The 18,296-nt window shown below is 38.9% G+C and overlaps 1 protein-coding gene across 1 annotated transcript in view; it reads left to right on the top strand.

Annotated features, from left to right (window-relative positions):
- Arl8b (ADP-ribosylation factor-like 8B) overlaps positions 1–18,296 on the top strand; it is a gene marked incomplete in the record, with an annotated part of 45,571 nt that overhangs the window by 17,276 nt on the left and 9,999 nt on the right. The window contains 3 exon segments of the mRNA XM_013513729.1: positions 10,885–10,965; positions 12,851–12,924; positions 13,294–13,387. Coding sequence (XP_013369183.1) covers positions 10,885–10,965; positions 12,851–12,924; positions 13,294–13,387 — 249 coding nt within the window.

Raw genomic sequence — 18,296 nt, 5'->3', positions numbered from 1 at the left:
TTTTTTGGTTTTTCTCCGGTACCGGGAACCGAACTTACGACCTTGCGCTTGCCAGGCAGGCGCTTTTGCCGCTGAGCTAAATCCCCAGCCCCTGCTTGCTATTTTTAATGTTTATATTACTGATTATTTTATAATTGATGAAAATGTATAGCACTAAATCAGTGACACCATTAGCAGCGGAAATATGGTTACAAATTCACAAGGCAGAAAAATGCTAGAAGTAGATGATAAAGAATAATAAGTTAATAGTAAGTCAGGTTGCAGTGTGTCTTAATGAATGTCATGGTTTGTTCATCGAGAATCTCACACATAAAACAGTACTGATAAACACTTTCTTGTCTGCTACTATTGTCAACAATGCCTGGCCAGGTGGGAGTCCAGGGAAGGAGGACTACCAGTTCAAGGGCAGCCTGGGCAACTTAGGGAGACTTTGTCTCCAAAGAAAAAAATTTTAAAAGGTGCTGGGGTTGTAACTCAGTGGTAGAGTGCCCCTGCTTCCAATATCCAGTAAAGGGAGGTTTGCCTTTTCTCCTTGTATAGCAGGATTTTAGTGGCTTCATTTATCCTCCAGGTAGAAAAGAGAATTGATGAAGGGTCATACTGCTATTGTCTGACATGATACACTGTAATTCTTGGTTACATTTAGAGGGTTTTTCATTCTCATTTTTAAAGATTCTGAATATTAGTAGGAATTATGAGTTAAATTGTAACCTAGGAGATTGTTTCTGGGTAATGTCTCAGTAATGTATTTGTTTAATTGCGGTCCTAAATAGCCTGTAATGGATTTTGCAGAAAGAAGCAATGAAGTTTATTTTCCTGGAAGTATAATGAGACAGACTCAGAATATTTATGAAGTACTTGTTACTAGCTAGATTTCTTCACGGCCCAGAAAAAACTCCTTTATAACTGCCATTAAAGAAATGAACTGAAGGGACGCAGACGTTCCTAATGAATGATATGGTACCTGAGAATTCGAATGAGTCAGTTTAATTCCTGCAGTCATCATGTCCCAGAAAGTATGTGATTTAAGACTTTCAGAGCTCCCAGGGTTCTTTTCTGTCATATTCTTTCAAAGGTAGCAGTGGTGTAGTGGATTAACTAATGGTCAGCTTGTAACACCCAACTGAACTCAATCAGCGAGGTGCTGGGTGTGGAAGGCCCACCTGAGGATTGTTGTCAACAAGCATGAAAAGAGAACTAGAGAGGAAGATGGTGTGCTGTTGACTCTCCTAGAGAAGCTTGTCGTGCTTGTTTTCCTGATATGCACTTGCCTGTTCTCATCATCAGATTATCTCGGATCCTTGCTGCTGCTGAGGATGGCTATAGTTCTCTTCAGGAGAGCTCTGGTCCTTACCGCCAGCTTCGCTTTCTGGCTGCAGTGCAGATCCCTCAGCCTGCTGGTGCAGACTTTCTAGCTCCCACCACTGACCTTTGGGCCTTCACAGTGCAGATTCTTGATACAGACTTGGATGAAACATTGTGGTGGGCTCTAGACCTCCAGCTGGACTTGTGGAGGACATTGCCGTGGAATCCAGCTACATTCTTTGGGTGTCTAGTGTGTGGACAGATTTCTGGGACTCTTCTGTCTTTGACTCTTTGGGTGAATGTTATAAATGCTATAAATTATGTGCCCTGTATTAAATTAGTTCCTCTGTAAACCCTGACCACAGCAAACTGTCAGAGTAGCATTTCCCTGTGCAAGTTTGTGCTCCCTACGATTAGTTTGTTTTTCTCACTTGGGCAATCAAGTGTGGCCCTTTGGAAAAGTGGTGCTTCTGTGTTGGTTTATCAGGGACAACTGCCTTTTTAGGGCTAAATTCCAATGCAGTAAATGTGCGTTTACCTCTCTATTTAGTGAATGTTGCAGAAGGTTTAAAACTGAATGAGAGGCATGATCAGAAGGGAAACCATACCCTGAGGAAAGCAGCTGTACACAGGGAATTGTGATGTGTTTTATCCTGAAAACCCTGGAGGGACCAGTGCGTTACCTCCAGTAATTTGCTGGTTGTTGTTGGTACACTGCCATTCCCCACCAACATTTGGTTGGACAAAATTGATAGTCTATCAGGTGTGTCCAACCTAATATGTGTATAAGTAACTAAACTTCCTTTTAAAAATATTTGTTATAGGCCGGGAGTGGGGGCTCATACCTATAATCTGCACTTGGGAGGCTGAAAGAGGAGGATCGCTGTGAGTTTGAGGCCAGCCTGGGCTATATAGTGAGTTCAAGGCCAGCCTGGACTACATAGTGAGACACTGTTTTATATATACCACAGCTTGGGAATGAGCCCAGGAGTTGATACACAACTTTATGGGGTCAATTTCTCTACTCCTTTACTTTTTAAGTTTCTTTGATAACTATCTGGTTTCCTCATTCCTCAACTAATACTTCCTGCCCATTGGCGCTGCTTTGCTATACTTTTCCCCGAGCTAAATCTTTCTAAGGCCAAGTGGCAGCCTGGGCAATTGCACAAAAATACTGGGGTTGTAATGTAGCTCTGTGAGTACAGATTCCTTCTTCCACATCCACTCCATTCACCCCTAAGCACTTTGTGGACCACAGTTCTCTGGTTAGAGAGGATTTCTTCTCTCTGGGTATCTCCTTGTCCATTTCTGGCATAAGTATGTACAGTCCAGGCTTGCTCTAATCTCAGGCAGTAGCAAGAAAGGAGAGGGAATATTTTGAGGGCTTCTTACTTTCTTTAATGTATTCAGAAAATAGACCCTCCTTAGACCAAAGAAGACTTTTCATAAGGGTCTTTTATGCTCATGCCTGGCAATTGGGCTATCTTGGAATCCAAGTAAAGCAATTGGGAGGAAGTAAACAACAAAACTAGGAAACAGAGCAGGATTGTTTGTGCTTTGAGGTCTAGTTTCCTGCCCCCATCTACCTTGTCCCAATCACTTTTTAGTCCTCAGATAGCTGCTACTGCTGCATTCTCTCCAGGATTCTTCGTTGCATTCAGTGTAATGGCAAGGGCAAATACCAGATTCTTTCCCTATGCCAGGCATTGCTGAAACTGTTACATGAATTTTTGAACATTTAATACAACTGTGAGGTAGACTGTTGTTATCTCCATTTTACATTTTTGGAAAGTAAGGTGTTACAAAGTTAAGGAATAGATGAGAAGGACATGCAGCTAGGTTAGTGTGAAAATCAGAGTTGTAGACTGATTTAACTCTGAAGGGTACTGACAATAACTCCCAAATTAGTACTTTATATGGTTTTGTCTTAACATCTATACCTATGAAATGAACAAGCCTCCGAGAGTAATTACAGATTCACTAGAACTCCATGCTTAAATGGCCATGTGTAAGCTATTTGACTTTACTTTTTTAAGGATAGGCCTTATAAATGACATTCAGTTTTCTTCTTTTATTCTGATTGCAGCATACTTTCACAGATGTTGAAAGATCTTTTTAAGATTTTTGTTCTAGCTAGTGTAAGATTCAGTAAGTTAAAGTTTTGTGGTGTGTTGAAGGCTTTACATAAGTGTTTTTCTTTGTTTTTCTCCTAGACTGACTGTAGGACTTACGTCACATATGTAGTTTATTAATTTCAGTCACTGTGATAGCTCTAGAAATCCCTCTTTTTTAGTTCACTAAGAGAAGGAAAAGTTTTCCTTTATAACTTTTAATAGACTGTATGCACACACAGAAGGGTATACAGTGGAACTAAATCTTTTTCATACTACTCTAAATGCCCAGTTTTTCCCAGAGAGAAAGAAATCTTTAAAGTTGGTTAAGTTTTAATTATTTGCCTTGCTACATAGGGTAGGGAAATGTGCTAACATTAATTAAGCCCTTGAGCCCTTTCAAGTTTTAAAAAGTATTTACATTAGAAAGAAAAGTAAAAATTAAAAAAAAAAAAGTGTAGACTAGAATAGTCAAGTAGAATAGCCTTGAGGTGAGGCCTGAAAATGTGACTTGTAAACTAACTCCCAACAAACTCATGCTTCTGACTTTAAGATTGTTGCAGCCTAAATCTGAACAGTGGTAGTATTCTTTTTTAAAGTTTAAAGCTGCAGGTTCCCAAACTTTATGTAATTCACAAATTCCACAGATTTCTACCACCAAAAACACATAAATATTCCCATCTCCAGACCATAATGTACTTGTCCTTTTCTTGAAGACATGTACTCTTTTTCTTCATGTATGTACTTTTAAAATTCTGCTTAACAAATCCCTTTATGCTTCTATTTAAAAAAAAAAAAAAGCTGCAGGTGTTTATTAAAGATTATTGTGGAACCTTAATGTTACTAGCAAATGTATTCATACGCTTCCTGGATTTGACAGAGCTCTAGAGCACTAAGATTTGTTTTAAGGCCCAGTTTTGCACTGTTATTCCCTGAGGGGATTCTGGAGTTCGGAGAGAAAGTGCTGCCCTGGGACTTGATTGCTTGGTCGTTGATTAGGGATGCTCACTGGCAGATGAATTCACAGGTCAGCAAGTTGAAATTCCATTCAGTTTTTATTTATTTATTTATTTTTGGTCTTTTTGAGACCAGCTTTCAGTATGCGGTTCAAGCTGGCCTTGAACTCTCTTTGTAGCCCAGGCTGGACTCAAACTCGCAGTGATCCTCCTACCTCAGCTTCCAGAGTGGTAGGATTCTTCAGCAGTTTTTGAATATGGATGTACTGAAACTTTTAGTATATTAATGAAAGGTAGTGAAAGGTGTAATGGACATAGGAAATTGGTCATTAGAGAACTTTTGAAGTGAGTATTCAGAAATAAGGGTTATAGCAGGCGAAATAGTTTTCAGGTACCTAATTGAAACTGTGGTTTGAAGAACATTTTAATCCTCAAGAACTGTCTCTGTAATGGAGGTTGCTGCAGAATAGCTCTATTGGTACTAGCAGTCAGTAAGAACTAATTGTTTCATTACTTAGAATGGCAGTCAGGCATTTAAATCAGTAGTTGGACAATTCTTATACCATTATGTTTTATAGAAAGTTGTTATCTAGAGATTTTTTCTGATTTATTAATTTATTGTAGCCTCATACCAGAGAAAGCATAGTTTTTTTTTCAATCAGTTTTAATGGTTAAATTCAAAATGCAGTATTTTAGAATCTATGTTGCTGCTGTTTGATGTGTCCTGGGGGTATAAGTAAAACTTAACCATGAACTTGAAAAATAAACTGTCTACTCCATCTTTGCAAGATGGTGAAAACCATTAAAAGTGATTTGCTTACAAAATTATCATGATCTGAAGAGCAGTATCAACAAATGGTGGTACACCACCAACTCTACCACCTTGTAATTGTACTGCTAACATGTGGAGCCTTTTGCCTTCCAGGAGCTTGGCATTTCAGGAGTGGTGCTCAGCCCAGCAGTGCATCATTAGGCAGTGCTTGAGTGGTTTGTGTGGAACAGTGCAGCAGTTATGATTAAATATACTGTATGTGTTTGAGTGGGTCTGTTTGCCTCATGGAAGGAAGGCACTATTTTATTAAAAGCCAGGTGTTTGGGGCAGAAATTCCTGTCTGAGTTTTGAGACTTGGGAAAAAAGGAAAGTAGAGTGAAGGAAGCTGTAAATACTTGAGGTGATGGAAGAAATTAGCTGGTACCGAGTTGTCTGTTATCAAAGTGACATAGCTGGTGCTGAAAGTTAGCTGTCTTGACTCATTTTCAAGTAGCACATTGGGTAGGTGTTTTGCAGAAATTGTCCTGTTATCCTATTTAGAGTTTAAATTATCTTTCTAAGGTTTTTTCAAGTTTATTTTATTTTATTTTATTTTTTGTCTTTGTTTTGTCTTTTTGAGACAGGGTCTCACTATGCAGTTCAGCCAGGTCTTGAGCTCACTTTATAGCCCACGCTGGTCTCAAACTCACAACGATCCTTCTGCCTTAACCTCCCGAGTGCTGGGATTACAGGCGTGTACCACCATGCTCCGCTAAAGTTTATTTTAATGGATCCCGAAAAGTATATTTTGTGGGGTGCCATGTGGTGGCTCAATAATGTATGCATTAGTGATATACAGTGTTTAAATATGTATGCATTATGTCAGGTGAAAGATGCTTGGTTTTTTTTATATGTTTATCTTCTTTTTGTCTGGTGAGAATTTTTTTTGTAGTAAGGACATTTAGACTACTAGCTTTTTGAAATATACAGTACATTATCATTATCTGTAGTCACCCTATAGATTTTAAATTATCTTTCTGGGCTTACATGTCATTGCTTCAAAGGGCTATTCCTGGTCACCATTCACACCACGTTACCTCCTCTGTTTGGCACAGCATATAATTATTGAACAGTGTTTTTAATGTTTGTTTCTTAGTTTCTCTTTTACTTCCTTTCTGTTGAATAGCAGAGTGAGTGACCAAGAGAGAGAGAGAGGCAAAGTAGCTTTATGGGTTTATAAGACCACAGAGAAAACAGTGCAGTGTATTAGCTGTTTATAAGTCAGTGTGGTACATATTCAGTATCTGTGCGTGTTGTTGCAAAGTCAGGAATTTGATGATGATGAGAATTTGATGATGATCACTGGCTCATCGGTGAAAAATTCTTTTAAAATTGGCCTGCCTACCTTAAACACCTCCCCGCGTTACAATTTATGGTTTGATGTTTTGTGCTTGTGTGGTGCTGGTGCTTGAACCTAGTGCTTCACCTTGACTGATTACACACCAGCACTGAGCTGTGCCCCTAGCCTCTTAACCACTTTTACGTGTGCAGTTCTGTAGTATCAAGTATGTTTATTATGTTTACTTTGTAATGTAATTGTCTCACTATTCATCTCTTAGAAGTTTTGGGTTTTTGTTTTTTGAGATAGGGTCTCCCTGTAAGCGTCTCACCGTATAGAGTAGGCTGGCCTTGAGCTCATGATCCTCCTGCCTCAGTCTCAAGTCAGTGAGATTACAGGCGTGTGCTACCACACCTGGCTTAGAAGGGTTTATTGTTTTTTTTTTTTTTTGGTGGTACTGGGGAGTGATCTCAGGGCCTTCATGTTGAATTATGTCTCCAGCTTTAAAAACAAAAGCAAAACCTTTTTTTAACACTAGATTCACCAAGTTGCCTAGGATAGACTTGAGCTCGAGATCAGCTCCTGCCTCAGTCACCGAGAGTGCTGGCATGTGCCACCAGGCCAGCTCCAGCTTAGATTTTTTTTAATCTTCTGAAATTTTCAGTTGAAACTGTACTCACTAAATGGTGATTTTTCCCTCTTTTGTCTCCTTGCCTTTGGCCACAACTATTCTTTTTCCTTTTGTCTACTTTTGGTATTGAATTGAACCCAGTCTTCATGCATTGTTGTGTAAGGCTAAATAATATTCCATTCTATGTATGTGTTACGTTTTATTTATTCATATGCTCATAGATACTTGAGTTTCTTCTGCCTTTTGGCTATTGTGAATAATCCTAAGGATTATTTTGTACATGGATGTACAAAATTTCTTTGAATCTTTTCAGTTTTTCCTGGTGTGTATCCAGAAGCTAAGCTAGAAGTGCTAGCTCATAATGGTATATTAGTCCATTTTCTGTTACTATAATGAAATCTTCAAGCTTGGGTTTATAGCTGTGAAAGGTCTGGATCTGTTGCCAGAGAGAGACAGTATGACAGGAGGAGAAAAGGCTTTATTAGCAACAAGTTGGCCTGTTAGAAGATGGAAGACAGCCATACATGGTGGTGCATGCTTGTAATCCCAGCAGTCTGGGAGGCTGAGGTAAAAGGGTTGCAAGTTTGAGCCCATCCTGGGCAACTTAGTGAGACCCTGTCTGAAAATAAAAGGGCTTGGGATGTAGCCCAGTGTGAATGCTGTAGGTTCAATCCCTAGTTCCACCACCAAAAAGCGGGGACATCAGAAAGGCTAACACCTGTGGCTGTCTTGCCACCTGCTGAAAGTTTAAACCATCTTTTGTGAGAATGTTATATCTCAGATCTCAGTCTCCAGCAGGTGGTCACTAGGGTGCTTTATTAGTCTTTAAAGATGGTCAGTTCTGGAACATAGGTTGTGAACGTCACATTTCAGTCTGGAGATCACTGAGCATCCTGGACCTGTGAAACTAACAAGACGTGATTGTTCAGAGCCTTGTTGTTTGCAGGTCTGTGCATGTGGTTTCCATCAGCCAATCTGTATTTACTTGATGGATACCTATAGTTGTGACCTTTCTTAGAAGCTTGAAATAGAGAGTGCCAGGAAAGGGGTCAGTGTATTTCAGTTAATTGTAGATTTTAGTCATGAAGATATGGAGCAGGGAGCTGGGAGCAAAGTTATGCTAGTAAATTTTAAAGAAAATCTTCTGAGATTATGCTCCCAAATACCTAAACTCCTCCCACTGACCTACCTCTGAAGATATCACCACCTCCCAAGGCGCTTCACTGGGGTCCAAACTTCCAAAATAGGAATCTTTAGCGGGGGTTGGGGATTTAGCTCAGTGGCAAAGTGCCTGCCTGGCAAGCGCAAGGTTGCGAGTTCGGTTCCCGGTACCGGAGAAAAACCGAAAAAAAAAAAAAAAGGAATCTTTAGCGTTGCACTGAAATTACATCCAACCCACAACATGTGGTAATTTTAGTATCTGAGAAGCCGCCATACTATTTTTCATGGCATTTATATGATTTTATCTTCCTACCAGTAGTGCACAGGGGTTCCAGTTTCTCTACATCTTCGTCCACAGTTTCTGTTTTTAAAGTACTTTCTTTGGGGCTGGGGATTTAGCTCAGCAGCAAAGCACCTGCCTGGCAAGCACAAGGTCGTGAGTTCGGTTCCTGGTACCGGAGAAAAACCAAAAAAATAAATAAATAAATAAAAAAAAAATAAAGTACTTTCTTTGTTCATAGCCATTCTAATGGGTATGAGATGGTATCTTTTTTGGTTTTGATTTGTGTTACTCTAAAGATTAATGATGTTGAAGATGTTTTCCTATTTTTTATTGGCCACTTGTATATCTTTTATAACTTTTTATGTAGTTTTGATTTCGTGACTAGATTTTTGTGTGTAAATCATGCATGTCAACATTGAGAACTCTAATGTCTCTTAGAAGTAAAAGTGATGATTATACCAGTAGTTATGATAAGCTTTTTTCTGAACTCAACCAAAACTCCACTGGAAGGGTAGGGGAGAACTTTTAGATAAGTTTTGTAGGGGAAATTTATAAAACTAGGATTCAGTATACTCAGGACTTAGAATTATGGAATGCATGTGAGGCAACTATAATGTCCCAGTGAACAATCAGCCATTGTTAGAACCTTGAAATAAAAAAGTTTTATTTGTTTAATCAGTCCCTTAAAAATAGTCCTGTTTTTAAAAAATGTAGTTTTTAGTTAAGGTTCTTATTAATCCTTGTTAAAAACAAGAGGTCAACTGAGAAGTTAGTATTTGGTAAAGTGGCTAGGATGCAAGTAAATAAACTTGGTATGAACTATGGGTCATTAAGATTTAGTTTATAATACCATACAATGAACATGACAAACTTTTAAGGCATGTGAGAATTACAGTACTTTACTGAAAACTATAAAAGATTGGAATGACTTAGTGACAAACCATATGCCTGGATGAAGAGACTTGATAGTTGGTTACTATTAAAAGTTGATAAAGGGCAGTTCTACTCAATTATACATTCAGTATAATTCCAGTTGATAACAAAATTATTAATTTCTGAAATTTATTTGGAATGTGGGAGGTGAATCAAGACAATTTGAAAGCATTTCAAGTTCCTGATCTGCTATGTAGAATAACAACTAGTGTTAGCTATAATAACAAACCTAGCATTCGTTCAGAAATAAACAAGACTGTTGGAAGAGAAGTGAGGACCCAGTGGCACAATACAACGTCCTGAGGTTGATTGCTAGTAACCAAAAAAAAAAAAAAAAGAATTGAGGACCCAGATTAAAGCTTTCTAAATATGGTGTTTGACCTGTCAATCCTCATTTGTTGGGAAAGAGTGGATTATTTATTTATTTATTTGGTGATGGGAACTGAACTCAGGACCTTCTGCTTGCTAGGCAGGTGATGTCCCACTGAGCTATATCCCCAGCAAGAGTGGATTTCTAAATTAGTGGTGGAAGATTATTAATTTTCAGTTTGGAAGAAAGCTTCAAGTTTATAATATAATTCTACATTGATGAACATTTTAAGTAAAATTTTATAAAAATATTATTGTACAGTATTGAATTTTTGTCTTAGGACATTGAGATTGGAAGCCAAAAAGAGAACAAAATTGGTTTCAAAAAAGGAAGAACTTCTTCATGACAAAGTGTTTTATAAGCTTTATTAAAAGACAAATTCAGAAAAACAGTTCAACCTTGAGCTTTAACATTTATTGTCAAAATATTTTAAATGCTTACTGAAGTTTTACTTCTGATTTTCTGCTGTGTATGAATAGGTGGGAAAAAGTATAAATTTTCATAATTATTTGTAATAGAAAAACATTCGGTTCCTGTGTGTGTGTGTGTGTGCGCGCGCGTGCGTGTGTGTGTGTGTGTGTGTGTGTTACTAGGGATTAAACCTAGGGCTTTTTCACACTGGGCTATATCTCCAACTGTCTGTCTTCTCTGTCTGTTTAATTTTGAGACAAGATCTTGCTTAATTGTCTGGGCTAGGCTCACACTTGTGATACTCCTGCCTCAGTCTCCCACAGTACTGGGATTATAGGCATGTGCCATTATGCCAGAGTTCTCTCTTTTAGTTTAAGGAAATCAAGTAAAAAATTACCTATCTTCCAGAAAGTTCTTTCTTTTAAATGGAAGAATATGTTTTTATATGAACAAAATGCTGTAATGTGTTTTAATGGCTTTCTGGAACATTGTCTCTAAGTAGATTGTTACCATCACTGAAAAGTTATTTACTAAAGTGGATACATATGGAATGTTGATGCTACAAAGTTGTGCAGCCTTATAGCTCTATAAATACTAATGATTAATCTAACTTGAAACGTTTTATCTGTTCAGTCAGGTCAGTTCAGTGAAGATATGATACCCACAGTGGGCTTCAACATGAGGAAAGTAACGAAAGGTAACGTCACAATAAAGGTATGTCAGCTTATTCCTCTGTTCAGTTTTATTACCACGTGTAGCTAAGAATCTTTTTCTCTGGTTTTACTTAAGTATTATTTGCAGTTTCTAGTAATGAATGGGTATATAACAAAAGGCTGTAAATCAGTGATTTTTGTTTCTCTAATCAAAATGTATAAGAGTTGAAATGTTAAATCAGAAACAGCATAAGGGTTAGCAGAAGTTATCCGCAGGAAATAAAGATTTCATTTTAGCCAGGTGTGGTAGTTCACACCTGTAATTCCGGCACTCTGGGAGCCTGAGGAGGAGGATCATAAGTTTGAGTTCTGCCGGGGTGATTTAGGGACTTACTGAAATGCTGTCTTAAAAAAAACAAAGGATCGCTGGGTATAACTCAGTATATAGGCCATGGGTTCAATCCACGGTAATGCAAAGGAAAAAAATAGATTCCATCTTTAGAGTGTTTGGATTGTAATGTTACATTGTTTCATGAATAAACCTTTATTTTGAAAGGTGATAATATTTTATAATGTTGGTAGTTTATTATTTGTGGTAGCAAATACTGTAACCCAGTTTTCTCTTCCTTTACTACTAAGTCTTAAATGGAAACTATAAAAGTAGGAGAAAAAGCCAATTTAACATACTGTAGTTTTCCTTTTATAACAAGTTTAATAGGTTTAAATCCTGGGCTTTTGAGCTGGTTATAAGGAGAAATGTTCCGCCTTTTGGTAGCGGGGGAGCGGGGCCTTTACACTCATCTACATCCCCAGCCTTTTTTTGATTTTTTTATTTTGAGACAGGGTCTTGCTAAGTGCAAAGTTGCCCTGGCATACTTCCTGTATGTTTGCCTCAGCCTCCCAGAGTGCTGGAATTATGGGTGTGTCCCACGCCTGGCTAATTTTACTTGTTTATTGTGGTTGTTGTTTTGGCTTTGTAGTTCATGGGGCTTCTGTAGAACCATTTTGTCTGGTTCATGGGTTTCACAAAATCTGTTCACTAAACTCTGGCTTTTCTGATGAAACACCTAATTTAGTCCTGTATCACACATTTTACTGCTACCCTATGGCTAAATTAGAAGCCTTGAAAATAAATGTCATGATTTAACGGGTTTTGTGTAGCCTATTATCCAGCATGATGCCCAACAGAATAGGAATGATAATAAAATTACTTTGGAAAACATCTGTCTAGGAATGTTGGCTTCCTCATTTATGTCATAATTTTAAAAGATTGGGTTTAAATTAAATTTAAAGGGTCTCTGAACTGTTGTTTTCTTTTTTGGCATTCAAATCTGGATGATGCATGGTCCTATAGAACTTTAAATTAAAGAGCTGGGTGTGGTGGAGCATGCCTGTAATTCCAGCACGGGAGGCTGAGGCAGGAGGATCATGGTGAGTTTGAGGCCAACCTGAGCTACTTAGGACCAGACTGAACTACACAAGGGGGAACCTGTCTCAGAAAGCCAAACAAAATTTATCTGAAAATGTGTATTTTCAGCATTAGAAGTATAGTGGTTAACAAGCAGAGAAAGTATTGTACCTGAACGAAGTTTCTGCCAAACCTGAATTTTAAATGTAGTATAAGCATATTAAATATGGACCGCAAATTTAGAAGTGTCTTCAAGAATTCCCAGATTGAGTAAGTTTGAGCTCAAGTGATTTTTTTTTTATTAGTACAAGTTTGTGATACACAATGAATACATACCCTTATTGTGGGAAAGTTGGTAAATGCACATGTTGCGTGTTAATCCTTTTTTCTTCTCCTGAGTTCAAGATCTTAGGAGCATTTTGTCTCTAACACTGTGAAGTTGAATATATCTCCTTGACACTTTCCCCTTTCTTTTGATCTTTCCTCCAGTGAATGACTTGAAATATTTTTATTAAGAATTGTTTTTCTTGATTTAAAGATCTGGGACATAGGAGGACAGCCCCGATTCCGGAGCATGTGGGAACGGTATTGCAGAGGAGTCAATGCTATTGTGTAAGCTTCTTATTGTATATTTTTGAAGTCAGTTAGGCTTTCAAGAAGGAAATCTTTAATATTTCCAAGGCTCAATCTTTATCTCAAACAATAAATGTATATTTTGCTAATTTCTTTGTGTAATTCAAACATTTAATTTAAAAAATCATAGAATGGGACCTTCATGATTTTTATAGCTAAGGGCTATAGGATATGTTTTACTATCATGTATTAGTCTCTGTGGACATTCTAGCTGAAACTATAGATACTGAGGTTTTCTTTATCTAGGACTTTATTTCGATTAACAACTTGAATAATGTAAATATTAAGTAAAAGTCTATAATTCTAGTTTTCATCAAGGCATATGGAAAAGATATATTTTTTTTTAAGTTACATGATAGATGCTGCAGATCGTGACAAGATAGAAGCCTCTCGAAATGAACTACACAATCTTCTAGATAAACCACAGTTACAAGGAATTCCAGTAAGTAAGGAGTATTTGTTATTTTATGTTTGTAATTATATAGCAATAGTTAATGCCTTGGTGTCCATGCAGGTTGCTTCCAAGGCTCCCCATAGATAAAAAAAATCTGAGAAGTTTTGAGTCCTTTAGGTAGATGATGGTAGTATTTGCATATAACCTATGCACATCCTTTCATACACTTTAAATCATCTTAAAATACCTCATACAGTGTAGATGCTATATACAAATAGTTGTTATACTGTTGTCTTGGTTACTTTTCTCTTGTTGCTGAGGCAAAACACCTGATGGCCAAAATTAAGGAAGAAGGAAAGGTTTATTTGGCTTACCGTTTGTGGAGGTTTTAGTCCGTTCTCAGCTGACTCCAAGGCAGGGTAGCACATGGTAAAGGGCAATAGTTCATTGCAGTGGAAGACAGCAGAAGCAGCAAGAGCCTCTTTTCCTCCCTTGTATTGTATGCTGGCTATCCGCCCATACCCACACCATCTCAGGTGCCTTCCTCTTCAACAAGATGAGCATGTTTACAATGTAAGGATCCTGGCATCTTGCGGAATCACTGAGTTAACCTTCTAAACTTCTCAAGGTGACACAATGAACAACATCCTTCACCCCAGGATGTAGAGCTGCTGTGTTACCTACTTAAACTTCTCGATTCAAGCTGACACAGTGTTATCAACCATAAAAACTGTAATGTTTAGGGAAAACTGGCAAAGTCTGTCATGTTCCATATAATTGAATTTTTTTGTAATAGTTTTGATATTTATTTGGTTGAATCCAAGGATGTACATCTTGAATATATAGAGGACTTGGGCACTGTGTTATAAATTCCCTAACTAGGTATGTACTAAATTATTATGCAGCAGGAACCAACATCAGTTCTGAGGCTATAGTTATGAGAAGTTAATAGAACCATATTGCATGCCATCATGGAACTTATGGTTTGGTGGGAAACATAGATAATTTGAAAACACTTGAATAATTCAGCAGATAATGGCTATGAAGATACAAGAGGCTTCCAGAGGTATAAATTAGAGGAGAGATTTGTTCTTGTTTGAAGGAGAAAAGGAAGGCTCCTCTGAGCAAGTGGTATGTGACCTGAGATCTGAAAGACGTATAGGAATGTGTTTTTTAGGGGAAGAGAATTCCAGGTGGAGGCCCTTTGGTGGTAGGAAGCAGGCATCCTAGTCTTCAGAGCACACAGCAGAGTGGGAAGGGTGAGGTGGAGTATGGCCTGCCGTGCTACAGCTGGGACACTAGAGGCCACACTGGGCAGGACTGTTGGAAAACCAGTGAAGCATCTGTTTTGTTTCTCTTTGTTTCGCTATGTAGTTCAGGCTGTCCTTGAGGTCTCTGTGTAGCTCAGGCAGTCCTCCTGCCTTGACCTCCCAAGTGGTAGGATTACAGTACATGCCACCATGCTTGGCTCCAATGAAGTGTTTTAAAGGGTCAGATTTATGATTTGACTGTAACACTCTGATTAAAATTTAATAGTGAATTGAAGTGGTCAAGAAGTAACTGAGGGATTTAGTTTTAGGAGATTGTTTTAGTAGCCCTGGCAGTACTTTGCGTTAGGGTGGTATCACAGACAAGATGGGAAGAAAGAAATAGATTTTAGAGATATTTAGGAATGTAGTTGTCTTGTACTTTTGTCTCATTGCTGAGGCAAAATACCCACTACCTAAAATTAAGGAAGGAAAGGTTTATTTAGCTCACTGTTTGTGAAGGTTTCAGTCCATACTTGGCTGGCTCGAAGGCAGAGTGGCACATGATAGAGGGTAACAGTTTGTGGCAGTGGAAAACACCAAAAGCAACAAGAGCAAAAAGGGGAGGAGCAGCAGCAAGCCTTTTCCCTCCCTTATTTGAAGCCAATAGAAAGCTAATTGAATGGCCTTTGGCTGTGGTTCAGTGGTAGAGTGTGCATGTATGAGGTTCAATTCCTAGCACCTCAAAAATAAACAAAATTAAAGCTGATTTAAGTAGAAAGGAGTTCATTGGGAGGATATTGGTTAGCTCACAGAATCTCTGGGAAGGATACATAAAGGCAAGCTCAGAAAATAATCTGGAGTAAGGAAAGCGAAGCAGCAGCCAGAGTCATATCCAAATCCACACCATAGCACATATTTAGTGACAGCTTTCGGCTTCGGAACAGTGAACATGGTTGTTCTGATGGGAGATGTGTGTTCAAGGTGATGCTCTGTCACCATCACGGTGTGCTTGCCTCTTGTATCACTGAGTACATTCAGTGTGTCTGTTGACCCTAGAGTATGTGCCTGTGTTGTAGCTGAAAGAAAGCTGGGAAAGAAATCAATTAGGGAAGCACGTAGCTGTGTTGAGAGGAAGGTGTGTATAGCATGTAGGAGAAATGCCAAGTGACTACGAGCACCGGTGACCATGGTGTATGATTAGAAACTCAACCAGGTACAGCTTGAGAACTGGAGTGACTTCATAAAGGTGTGGAGAGGGGTAAAAGTGAGGGAAAGGAAAATAAGTTGAACGAGGATACTGAGATTTGGCCCTTCGCTTTCTGATATCCTGAAGAGTCTAAACCTATGAGAGTATTGGTCTGGAGTTGAGATTGGGAAAATATTAGTGAAAGAAAGAGGCATGACATGGACATGGTAAATACTTCTATAGGCTAGATCAAGGTACATGTTCTGAGTTGGAGTATAGGTGCCGTGAAGTACGAATATATACCCATACTCTGCTTTCTGTGGAGGAGAAAGGATATTGTATGTGGGAAAGAAAATGCTAGTGAGAAGGCTGTTTCTGCTCTTTTGGGGTTTTGTTTTGTATTGTTTTTCTTTCCTTCCTTGACCTTTGCAGTGAGCTACATCCTTGTAATACATGGGGTGAGGGGAGGAGGGAGCCCATGGGGTGTAGGGAGGAGAGACCACCAGGCTTATGTAAAGACAATGTGGCGTGGAATTTATTGTGCTTGGGTACAGGCAGGCAAAAAGCAAAAAGACCCTTTGTAGGGAACAAAAAGAATTGTGCCCCTTTTATAGAGATGAAAAGAAGGCAAGGGACATTAAATGGGAAGATTTTAATAAACATCTGTGATCAGAGTTCTCTGGCAGTCTTGTACCTCAGTGGATAGAGTCCTTGAAGGTCCGGTGTAAATTTTTGAGTGGTTCCAGATGTCCCCCAGACCTGCAAAATTGCTTGTCTTATCTTTTCTTTACATTATCCTGTGCTTGCTGATGACAGCTTCAGTGCAGAGCTGTTCCGTACTGAGAGCAGAGCTTCTGCTGAAGGTAGTTTGGGGCCTGGGGAGTCAGGTCCAAACAGAGGCTTACAATCCCCAGCTATTTTTTATTTTTTACTTTGAGACAGTATCTAAGTTGCTAAGTTCCTCATGACAGCCTTGAACTTGAAATTCTCCTTCCTCAGTCTCGCAGAGTGGTGGGATTCCAGGCGTGCACTCCCATGACTGGTTTTGTTCTCCTAGCCTTTGGAACACTTATTTAACAATCAGATGATAACACTTGTTCACAGAGTACTGTATCTGACTACTTGATTCAACTTGATGTTCACACTTATCCATTGGATTAGATTATTTATTTGTAAACGTTACTCTGTAGGATGAGTCCTGAATGTGTGTACATATGTGTGTATGACTGTATTTATGGTGCTGGTTATTCAACCAGGAGCACGTGGTCTGTCATTGGGGTACACCCCCAATTCCTGGATTCAGAATTTTAAATCCTATTTACCTCCTGGAGTGGTGCCACAGACCTGTAATCCCAACACTCAGAGGGCTAAAGCAGGTCAGCCTAGGCTACATAGAGACCCTGTCGCAAGGGAGGGTGGCAAACAAACAACAAAGAAAGAAGGAAAGAAAGAACTCTAGTTACACGTTCATATGATGAGTTTGTTGCCTGATAAAAATGGCTTTTCAGTCTGGGGATGTAGCTCAGTGGTTAGAGTGCTTACTAAGCATTCTTCAAGCCCTGGGCTTGATCCCTAGCAACACACACAGGTGTGCACACAACACACATGCACTTGAGGTTTCCCTGCGCTTGGATAAGGTCATACTCACATCTGATTATGATTGTTGAGTACCAGCAGCAACTATGGCACACATCTGGAATCTCAACATTTTATAGGCTGAAGCAGGAGGATCACAAATTTAAGGTAGAGCTGGGCAGTTTGGCAACTGATCAAGATCTTATTTCAATGTAAATGTTAAAAAAGGGTTGGGAACTGGGCTACAGCTCAGTGCAAAGGCCCTGGGTTCAATCCCCATTACAACCAAAAAAAGGCATAGACTTAGGTGGTTTTGTTTTTTTAAGGTGCTAGCAAGTGAACCAGGACCTTGCACAAGTGCTCTACCACTAATCTACAGCCCTAGTCCAAGACTTACAGTATTATTCTTTTTAAAGACATCAAGAGATTTATTGGGCAGAAACTTAAGAGTTTCTCAGTGAAATATAGTGCAGGCTCTTGAGAGGCTCTTGCTACATTCTGGAGCTGGGAATATTAATATGTATTTGGTGGTAGAAATCTGTGAAATTTGAATCTATGGAAAGTTTCAGCTTGGGTCTTAGGAAAAGGGTGACCTACCCACAGACTAATAATGGCCCAGTCATAGGGAAGATCTCTTTCACAAGTGAAGAAAGATGGTCTGTTCATAGATAAAAGTATCTATTTGCAGTAGAAAAGGGAATGGCTGAATACATTTGCAGGTGAAAGAGAATTGTCTAGGCTTACTGTTTTTGGGGCAGCAAAGACATATATTTTAGATGGGGCTTGTGTCCTTAAGCTGCAGTTTTTATTTTAAAATTATGATTTTTCTTGTCACCCTTCCACCTATGTTTATTTCTTCTGTCCTACATCATTCCCCACAGGACATGGATTCTTTATTCTTAAAGGGGTGCAGAAGGGCCAGTGGTCTGCCTTCTTTTTTTTTTTT

The sequence above is a fragment of the Chinchilla lanigera genome, unplaced genomic scaffold (genome assembly GCF_000276665.1).
Source record: "Chinchilla lanigera isolate Chin_1 unplaced genomic scaffold, ChiLan1.0 scaffold00020, whole genome shotgun sequence".
NCBI classification, from domain to species: domain Eukaryota; kingdom Metazoa; phylum Chordata; class Mammalia; order Rodentia; family Chinchillidae; genus Chinchilla; species Chinchilla lanigera.
The sequence above is the reverse complement of the archived record's forward strand: the minus strand, read 5'-3'. Positions and strand labels throughout refer to the sequence as shown.